This window comes from Trichosurus vulpecula, chromosome 5 (assembly GCF_011100635.1).
Source record: "Trichosurus vulpecula isolate mTriVul1 chromosome 5, mTriVul1.pri, whole genome shotgun sequence".
Taxonomy (NCBI): Eukaryota; Metazoa; Chordata; class Mammalia; order Diprotodontia; family Phalangeridae; genus Trichosurus; species Trichosurus vulpecula.
The window spans coordinates 309233416-309243135 of record NC_050577.1 but is presented as its reverse complement, the minus strand read 5'-3'; the positions used below and the strand labels follow the sequence as shown (position 1 = coordinate 309243135).

Here is a 9720-nt window from a genome sequence, read left to right as displayed (position 1 = left end):
ACAGAGGCAGAATCAGAGAGGAAGACAGAGAGACAGAGCAGAGGGAGAGATAAAAAAGTAATTTTTTTGTTTGTTTTTAAAGAACCCCGAAACGGAGAGGCAGAAAGAGACGGCCAGCCAGAAATCCAGCCCGGAGCGGCCTGCTGCAATTACTCCAGCTCTGAGCCCGCCCCCGCCCCGCCCCCCGCCTGCCCTGCCCTCCCCCTCTCTATCTCCGGCTCCCCCCAGCCCAGTCTGGGCTCCGGCCAGAGCGCTTCCAGGCGGGATAATTAAAAGGAGCGGGGCAAGTCGTTCTTCAGGACAGAAGCAGGCGGGCGGCCCGGGGACCTCTGGGCACCCCTACGTCCTCACACTCCCATACACAAGTGACCCACTCACGCACACACACAAGTGACCTACTCACTCCCACTCGGTCCCTGCCGCTGGCCCTCCGCGGCCCCCCACGTCCAGAAGGAAGAAGCGGGAGCCGGGCCGCCGGCCGGAGGAGGAGGAGAAGCCGCTGCCCCTGTGCAGCCAGCCCTTTGTGCGCGCAGGGGGCTCACCCCCTTCCCAGTGTCCTGGGCCCCATGAAGCCGGCCTGGACCTCGCCGCCGCTGGGGCTGCTGGCCCTCGTCACGCTGCTGGCCGCCAGAGGTAAGGAGCGGGGGCCGGCTGGGGGGCTGGGGGCCAGGTAAGGGGGAGCGCGAGCCGCCCCCAGAGCGCAGTTGGTGGGGAGAGGGAGCCGGGCACGAGGCGGTGCCGGGGAGTTCAGCCTCTTCGCCTCTCCCTTCTCCCTCTTACAGCCCCTCTGTGGGCTCCCCTCGCACCCCCTTTCTCTCTGCCACTACAGAGTTAGGGAGCTTCTGATCCCTCTTAAGCTCCGGTCCCTTGTTCCTTACAGTAATCGGTCCTGTTGTATTCTGGAGTCCTGCCCTGTCCCTTAGGAATCTCAGGCCATTGGCACAAACCGTCGACACCGCCACCCCCCCGCACCCCAGGTGCCCAAGGGCTTCCGGCCTCGTCTCTGCCTCCCTGCCTCCCTCCTATCGCATTGCTCGCCATCCACTCTCACCCCTCGGCAGTCCTCACTTTTCTTAGAGCTTTCTTTCAGAGAGAGACATTCTTCTCACCTATGTGACCTCGGCATATTGCTTCCCTGTTCCCGGCCTCGGTTTCCCCATCTGTCAAAAAGGGAGTTGGACTAGGTGACTTCAGCCCACCCCCACCCCCATTCCGTCTTCCAAATTTTCTTCTTCCACCTCCTCACTAACTCATCCTAATGCCCAGGTTACTGTGGCAGAGTGAAAAAAGACTTGGGAATTGAGAACGCAGGGTTCCATTCGATGTGGGTGTCTGTCCCGTGGCCAGAAGAGACGATGTTGGGGCCCCTTCTCCTCTGGCTCACCCTCCCTTTTCTCTGCTGTAAATCCACGGCGAGGGAGGGAGCAGCCCCTCTCCAGGGGTCCTGCCTGCAGTGTCCCCAGCTCTAGCGTGGTTATTAAAGCAATTAAAGCCAGAGACTAGAACCATTCCTGGGGACGGGGTGGGGAGTGGGGAGAAAAAGGGAGGGGCTCAAGAGTCTGGGGGACAGAGCACGTGTTTTCCTTCTCCTCCCAGTGGGCATCCTGGCAGAATCTCCTTCCTTATTGGGGGAGTCCAGGTCTGCAGGAGTAGGAAGGGGGCTGCCCGGGGCTCAGTCTGAGGCTCTGGCTTCTTCCCCTGTTTCTGTGGCCTTTGGAAATGGGTGGGATTTCATTGTCCAGAGTCTCATTTTCCTTATGTGTAATCCTGCAGCCCTGCCTTCAGCACTTGGGGTTGAGAGAAGGCTTGTGAAAGAAGGGAGGATTAGGGAGAGAAACTGTCCGTCCAAGAGACACCAGCCCAGCTCTCCGGGATAGCCTGGGCAGCACCCACACTCGGGCACTCCTTGACATGGTTTGGCCGGCTCCAGAGCCAGGACTGGTCCCGGCCTCCATTCTTTGCCTCCCTGGAGGTCTTCAGGCAGAGCTGGATGGCCAGCCACTCGTTAAAAGGTTCTTGCTTAGACAGGGTGAGATTAGATGACTATCGAGACACTTTCCATTTCAGAATTGCCGTGGTTCTCCCTGTCCCTCCCCCTTTCTGGCCTCAGTTTCCCCATCTGTAAAATGAGGGAGTGGACTCCCTGGTCTCTAAGGTCCCTTTCAGCTCTACCGCGTATTTAAAAAAAATTGAGCTGTGTAGACCGGGCAGCTGAGGTGGCCTTGCTAGGCGCCTGGCAATGGGCAGTGGCTTCCACCCTCTGGCATAAGCTGCTGGGCCTGGCCACTGGAGAAATGGGTCATAGAGAAGGTTCTGTACCCTTCCCCCATCCCAGGCTTTCTCCTCACCAGTCAGAGGCCTGACCTCCGGGCAGACTGGTAGCTCACCCCAAGGACATGTCTCCCCCCCCATCTTCCATTTATGGCCTTGGGGGATGTTTCTCTTGGTGGGGCCCCCAAACTACCAGGAAAGCTATTAGGCAAGCCTGGAAGAGTGGACAGCAGGGATCCCAAAGAGTCCCAAAGAGCTGAACTGTTAGGAATTGATTTTTGTCGGGTATTTACATAACCCTGACAGAGACAGTCAAAGTCCCCTCCTCTCCCAGCCCCCAGAGCCTCAGTGTAGAGCTGAGGCACTTCCAAGCTCTGCCAGGTCTAGCCAGGGTAGGATGACTTCAGGCCTGGCCCAGTGGGGGACAGGAAGCTGGGCACCATGGGGTGGGCCCCTTTGGCCCTAGTGCCTCATGGAGACCAAGGGAGTCCCAGGAGGGTCCTACCTATCTCAGTGGAGGGAGGAATGATGGAGGAGCCCAGAGCCTGGCAGTAGTGGGCCAGACAATGAGATGGGATGACCTGGGTCCTCCTCTGTTCTGCCCAGAGCGTCAAGTGACCCTGTATTAATACCTCCATTTCAAAAGAATTCAAGAAGCCTCTGAATTGGGAATCCTTTCTTGGAGGTGTCTGGACCTACTGAGTCCACTGACATCCCGGAAAGAGGCTTCCTCACTGCTGGGAAGGGGGCATAACACCAGCCTCCTGCTCCATACCATATGCTGCCTCCCTGGTGGTGGAGGCCTAGGACCTGGGTTCAAAATCCATCTCTCATGCTCACCACTGCCTGTGTGGCCTTGGCCGGGTCATTGTCCTGCCTGGACTCAGCAGCAGTTCTTGGCGTATCAGTGGACAATATGCTCTAATTAAGGGCTTTGGGCTAGGTGCTGTGGATACAGAGGGAAATCAGTCGTCACCCTCTGAGTCTGAGGCCCAGGGGCTGAATCTGGGCTCTGTCACTTACCTGCGTGACCTTGGCCAAGTCATCTCCTTATCCTGGGCCTCTGTAGCCTATGGGGAGGTGATCCAGGCATAGTCTAAGCTTCTTTCTGGTTCCAGATCTTGGACCCTGGCCCCCAGCTGCTGCCAGACATTGATAAAAAGACCTCTCAGGTCTAGTTGGCTATGTTAGGCAGCATGGGGCAAGTACAAGGCACTATGCAGCTGCTGTCCTCATGGAGCTTAGAGTCTACTAGGAGACCCAGCAGTGGGTATTATGGGGCCTTAGAAGTGTGCCAAAAGCAGCCTCCTAGGTCAAGGTGTGGCCTGGAGGGTGGGGGGACCCTGCCAGAAGGGGTGGTGGTAGAGGTTGGGTCAGAGGCCAGGGAGGGGAGGGAGGGCGTCCCCATTCCAGGTGTTGAGAAGGTGTCTCCCCATGTGCCTCGGGAGAGCTGAGAGCCAGACACCAACCTCTACCTGAGCAGCAGTCCCCTCTGGAACCTACCCCAGTAGTGGTTGGTCAACCTTCACCCAATAGGAGGTGACTCTCCATCTTGTGGAGGCAGCCCATTATGCCACACAGGAAGCCCTTCTTGGAAGGCAGCCTGACCCTGTGGAAAGAGAACTGACTGGTTCTGGAGGGAGTCACAAGCCCTGGATCTGAATCACATCTCTGATGCTCCGTGACCTTGGCCATCACTTCATCTCCCCAGACCCCAGTCCCCTTATGTCTAAAATGAAGGGCTGCTGAACTATGCCCAGACCTCCATCCATCTTTTTCTGTGTTGTGGGGTCTCGGGTCTTAAGAGCCTTAAAACCACAGGGACCTTCTGGCTGCTTTAAAGTCCCTGCAGGCCAAACAGTTTGCAGCAAGGTGCAGCTCAGCACCCCACATTTTACCTTAGCACCCTGTTCCTAGTGCTCAGTGCCCAGCTGAAATCACATCATGCAGAATTCCAACAAAATAAATATTCCAGTAAGACCATCCCCTGTTGGTATGTTTCCTGTTCAGTCCCCTTGGGAATGGAATTGTTTGAAACCTGGTGAAGAGAGAATAGCTTGGCCCAGTTCAGGCTGGGGGTGTTTGGAAAGTGGGTGGCCAAGGGCTGCCTGGGTCTCTGGGCTGCCACATTCCTTTTGGCTGTGGTAGAAGAATTTATGGCTCAGAGAAAGCTTGGTAACATGATCTGGGCAAGGCAGAGCGCATCAGGGCTGAGAGAAAGCAGCTGGTGACTGAATGATACTATCACAGGCTGGGTGGAGAGCTGGCTGGGACCTTGGAGGTCAGCTCATCTGAGCTCCCTGCTCCCCATTTTATAGGCATGGAAACTGAGGCCCCCAAAATGGAGTGACTTACCCACTTCACTTTAGCTCCTAAGGGTCATGGTTGGGGGTAGAAACCGGTTCTTGCACTGACACACCATTCGTTTTTGGAATCATGACGTTGGGTGGGAGTGGACTCAGATGCCCATTAGGCAGCCAGTCAGGCCTGGGAGGGGGCCCCTAGTTATCAGAAACAGCAAGAATGCCCCAGGTGAGCACCGGCTCCCTGAGGCTCTGGGAGGGTCCCTGAGAGGCAGCATGGAGAAATGGGGGTGGGGGGAGCTTCTGTGGGTTTAGGGGCTTCCTGCTTCTGATGTTCTCCCAGCTCAGTGATGTGATTACAGAGAGCAGGAAAGGGAAGTGGGAGAGAGAACAAAGGCTGAGGACTTTACTGGGAAACATGTGGCTGTCAGCCCTCGAGGCAACATTGCTGGAGTGCTCCCCCTACCCCCATCAATGCTTATGGAGTGCAGGCAATCTGTTGGCTTGGGTCTGTGTAGTTTGAGGTGGGACCTTGCCCCTGGGGGGTGAGGCTGGAGGTGGGGCGGGTCTCCAAGTCTGGTGATCCCAGGATGGGAAACCAGTCTGCTTCATGAAATCCTGCTAAGGCACATTGCAAGCACCTCCAGGTCTTCAAAAATGCCGTTGGTTCTGCGTTAACCATCCAGGCTTGCCGATGAGTTGGGGTGGATGGTCCCTGGGCAGAAAAGGTTTTGAATGCCTGGGATCTGTGAGCTGTCTGGTGGAGGGGCTGGTTGGTGTGTGATGCTCACTGCCCACCCTCCCCACTATGGTGAGATGTACTCAGTGCCCCAAACCCCACCCCAGGGCTGGGGGCTGGCTGGTGCTCACACAGCCGGGTTGTTGGTTTAGAGAAGGTTCCAGGCCCTTCATCCTAGAGTCTAGAAGGGGAACTGACAGATAGAAATGTGTGATAAATCTGATAGAGGTGCCCAGCAGTTTGATTTTTCCTTTTAAAAATCATTGAGAAGCAGTGTGGAGCCCTGAATAGAATCAGTCTCAGAGCTTAGTTCTTTTGTGGTCCTCGGGCTATGGTGCGATGTGATAGGCAGAGCGTCAAATCTGGATGCAGAGATGGTGTCAAATCCCAACTCTTTTCCTCAGCACTGAGATTTCCCTCACTTTGGACCTCAGTTTCCCCATCTGTCAAGAGGGGGAGTTGGACTAGATAATCTCAAAGACTCTGTGAATGCCAGACAGCTGTTTATGTGGTGAAGGCAGCAGAAACCCAGAGATTGTAAATAACCCAGAAAGTCTCCAGGTTCCTTCCAGCTTTGAAAACCTGTTGAGAAGACCCAGCCTTCAAGGATACTTGAGCTCTAGATACCCAGCCAAGGCAATCCTTGTTGTCAGGCTGAACTGGAGTATCAGGGCAGTGGGGGACGAGAGGACAATGGTGTTTTATGACTGATTAATTCACCAAGCAGTCGATCACCTCCTATGTGCCAGACATGGCCATGACTTCCAACCTTGCCATATAGTATAGATGGGGCCAAAGTATTATCTATTCATCTTCATGCCACTCCTCTGCCCCTGAAGCTTCCTTGGGATGGCTTTCAAGGCTTTCTACAAGCTGGCCTCACCCTACTTTCCAGACTTATTTTCCTGTTATTCCTCTCTACTACCCCTATGTTCTGGCTAAACCGGATAACTCTGCCCCTTGAACCAAGCTTTGTGCTTTTCCACCTTGAATCCTAGTGTCTGACAGAGTGAGGGGACCCACAAAGTCCTCCAGCTTACCCACTCCCCCGAGAACGGGACAATATTTGTTGTTCTTAATAAGGGGCTTCCCAAGAAGAAAGGCAGCAGGGGGACTGGAAGGTAATTCATTCATTGAACAAACCTTCATCGAGTCTGAGTGTGGCAGACCCTGCTGGGCTCTGGAACACAGACAAAAGTGAATGCACCTTCCCCTCCAAGAGCTTTCATTCTTTATTCTGTGGCTCCTTAGCACCAGGGCCATCAGTGCCAGGGGCATTGCTAATGCTTAATACTGATTTCATTCTGCGATTCATTTGGCTCTACCTTTCAGAAGTGTTTGATACGCATGACCTCATCTAGCAAAGAGCTTCAGAGAACATTTGAGGCTCTCATTATCCCCATTTTAAAGATAAAGTGTCCCCAGGGTCACCTAGCCAGGCAGGCTTCAGGGCTGTGTTCACACTCTGACCCTGAGGCCAGCGCTCCGTTTCTCTCTGCTACAGCCCCACCTCTCCTGAGAGGTAGGACAGCATAGTGGCTAGATAGCCAGACTCAGAGCTTGGAACACCCCACTCAGCCTCCGGATCCAACAGCCTGGTGACATCCGCTCACCAGACGTCATGGAAACAACTAACGGTGCTGAGTGGGGTCTGCCTGTACACATCAGCCCTGATTTATAGGACCCCAGGCACTTGGCTCTGCTCCTGACACCAGATGAATCCCTACCCCTCTTGGGGCCTCAGCTTTCTGCATCCAGGGTTGGATCCAAATGCTGAAGATCAAGGGCTAAGGACAGGGAAACTGAGGCCCAGAGAAGGCCAGAGCTTTGGCCAGGGCCATCAGGGGATGTCAGAAACAGGATTTGAACCCAGATGCTCTGGTTCCAGAGCCCACACTCAGCCCACTGAGCTGAAAGAAAGAGGTTGGGCTAGGTGGTTCTGGGGGCCCCTTGGAAGATTCTCCACTATCACTGGCTAGAACTGGCTTTGGGGCCCTGTCCAAGTGCCAGAGGGGGTCTCCTCCTTCTTGGCCACTCTAGAAAGGGGAGGGCTTTTGGTCCAGCTCCAGGGCCTAGGGTGCTGCAGGGGGAGTAGAGAGGGCTTGGATGTTGCTCCAAATGGTTTTGTTTGGAGCAGACCAAGCATGAATCCAGCAGAGGGTCGGCCCAGATGGGCCACAGCCAAAGGGGAAGGGTATCTGGCTATGCTCATGTTCCAGGGGGCTCTGGCTGCGTGTTTTTCTGAACTCTCTGGCTCAGCCGCTCCTCCATCCCCAGGCTGAGTGGAGGCAGCTGCTCCCCATGGCGTGGTGCACCTTGGGATACGCTGTTGGAGCTTAGCTAACACTCAAGGCCTGGAGGTCTGAGAGCCCTGGACAGATTGGGGGTGATGGGAGGTTGCTTTTCATTAGCCACCTGCTGACACTGATGACTTCACCCAAAGCCTTCTTGAAGTAATGTGCTAGCATGATGGGTTGGAGCTGGAAGGGACCTTTGAGTTCACTTTGACCAACCCCTTCACCTTGGTGGGCCCAGAGCCCATGAGCAACCCTGTGCCCCCAGAGGGGTCACTCAGGGGAAGGGGGAGTGACAAGACTGACCCAGCAGCTTCCAATGAATCTAAGAGGGCGATTTCCCTTTCTGTTTATTTGATTCTAAAGTTGGGCCTTTAAAGTTGCAGGGGCACTCCTCGGTCCAGCAAGTGGGGGTCAATGACCAAGTCCAAATTCCTCCTCTCTCCTCCTTCATGATGGTGTGGTGGTAGAGTGCCAGGCTTGGGGAAGGAAGGCTTGGGTTCAAAACCTACCTCTGATATTCCCCAGCTGCATGACCCTGGGCAAGCCTCATTTTCTCAACTGCAAATTGGAGCTAATAATAGCCCCTGCCTCACAGGACTATTGTGGGGTTCAGATGGGAGGACATGTGTATATGCACACATATGTACATGTGTGTCTGTGTCTATATATGTGCACATACATGCGTGTATGTATCCACTCGCAACCTGAGGCATTCTGCAGAGGTGAGCTCTTATCCGTGAGGAGTCAGGGGGCCTGGGCAGAGTCTCAGCACAGCTGAAGCTGTGTGGCCTTGAACCAGCCTCGATCTCCAGGCTTCAGTTTCCTCCTTCGCCCTAGGGCAGTCGGGCTGGACAATCTCTATGGCCTCCTGCCTTCTAAGAACTGAGGCTTGTGGATAGTTGTTCGTTTTCTCCTCCCGCTAGGCTGAAGGAGCCCCTTTTGCTAAATCTGCCTTCCCTGCAGCTGGCTGTCATCTCCTCAGGGTCTTTAGTGGCTCTTCTCTGACCTCACCAACCACCTGGCTCTGGGGGGCAGCCAGGAAAGAGAACAGCCAACTTCCTGCTTGGTTTCTTCTCCTCAGATGTTGGTCCTCCCTTGCTATGCCTGAAGCCGCAGACGATCAAAGAACCTGAATCCTTTATAAAGGAGCCAGGAAGGAGCCACTCACCTCTCTCACTGGGGTGGCACCTCCTCCCTTCAGCTGAGCAGCTGGCCCTGCGACCCTGACCCACGCTGCTGTGGCCAGAGCCCCCCAGCCACCCCTACCCCACCCCCAACTAAGCCCTCAGCTGTGCTTGGAGAAGTTCTGAAAATCAGCCCAGGCATGGGGGAGGTGCCTCCCCTGGTCCTAATCTCCTTGTCCAGAGAATGAAGTCCAAGGTTCTCGGTCTGCCACTAAAGGCCCTCGGTCTGCCACTCAAGGCCCTCCTAGAGATTTCCCAGCTGCCTCTGCTCTCTCTGACTGCACACTGTCTCTTGTACATGTACTGGACTTCACTACCTCCAGACTTTTTCTTCCTCCCTCCCTCCCTCCCTTCCTTCCTTCCTCCCTCTCTCCTGGGATGCCCAGCTCCCTTTCTACCTGCTGAAATTTTATGCAGACCTTGGACCAGATGCTTCAGGAAGGCAGACCTTCTCCCATCTTCATCACCCTCAATTATTTGAAGTAATTCCCAGAGAGAGGGGCCTTCAGCTGCCTTCAGAAGACCTTATGTGAGGACGGCATCATTCTTTGCTCTTGTATTCCCAGCACCGAGCCAGTGCCTGGCCCTTAGTAGGGACTTCACTAGTGGGTGGTGATTGGTTCTATCCTGTGGTCCTTTCCAGCTCTCAGTCTGATGGCATTTTGTTTGCTTCTCTTGCGGGATTGTCATATACAATCACATGATCATAGACTCATAGTGGAAAGGGTCGTCAGAGGCCATCTGTTCCCATCCCCTTCTTCTCCAGAGGAGGCCAATGAGGTCCAGAAAGCAGTGACTTGCCCAAACCTAATGAGAATGTGCATTTATAAAATCCTTTGCAAAGTGTTTTTTTTTAATTTGATGAATTAAATAGAAGCTAGTTTTTCTTCTAAGCTCCATCAATGACCCACCAAGTGTTCACCAAG

General features: G+C 54.6%; 1 protein-coding gene across 2 annotated transcripts in view; it reads left to right on the top strand.

Annotated features, from left to right (window-relative positions):
* Positions 1-229: 229 nt before the first annotated feature.
* FBLN1 (fibulin 1) overlaps positions 230-9720 on the top strand; it is a 66796-nt gene continuing 57305 nt past the window's right edge. For both annotated transcript variants that reach the window (XM_036759152.1, XM_036759153.1), the window contains exon 1: positions 230-633. In XM_036759152.1, the coding sequence (XP_036615047.1) occupies positions 567-633 (67 nt within the window). In that variant the 5' untranslated portion in view covers positions 230-566. The remainder of the gene's footprint in view (positions 634-9720) is intronic.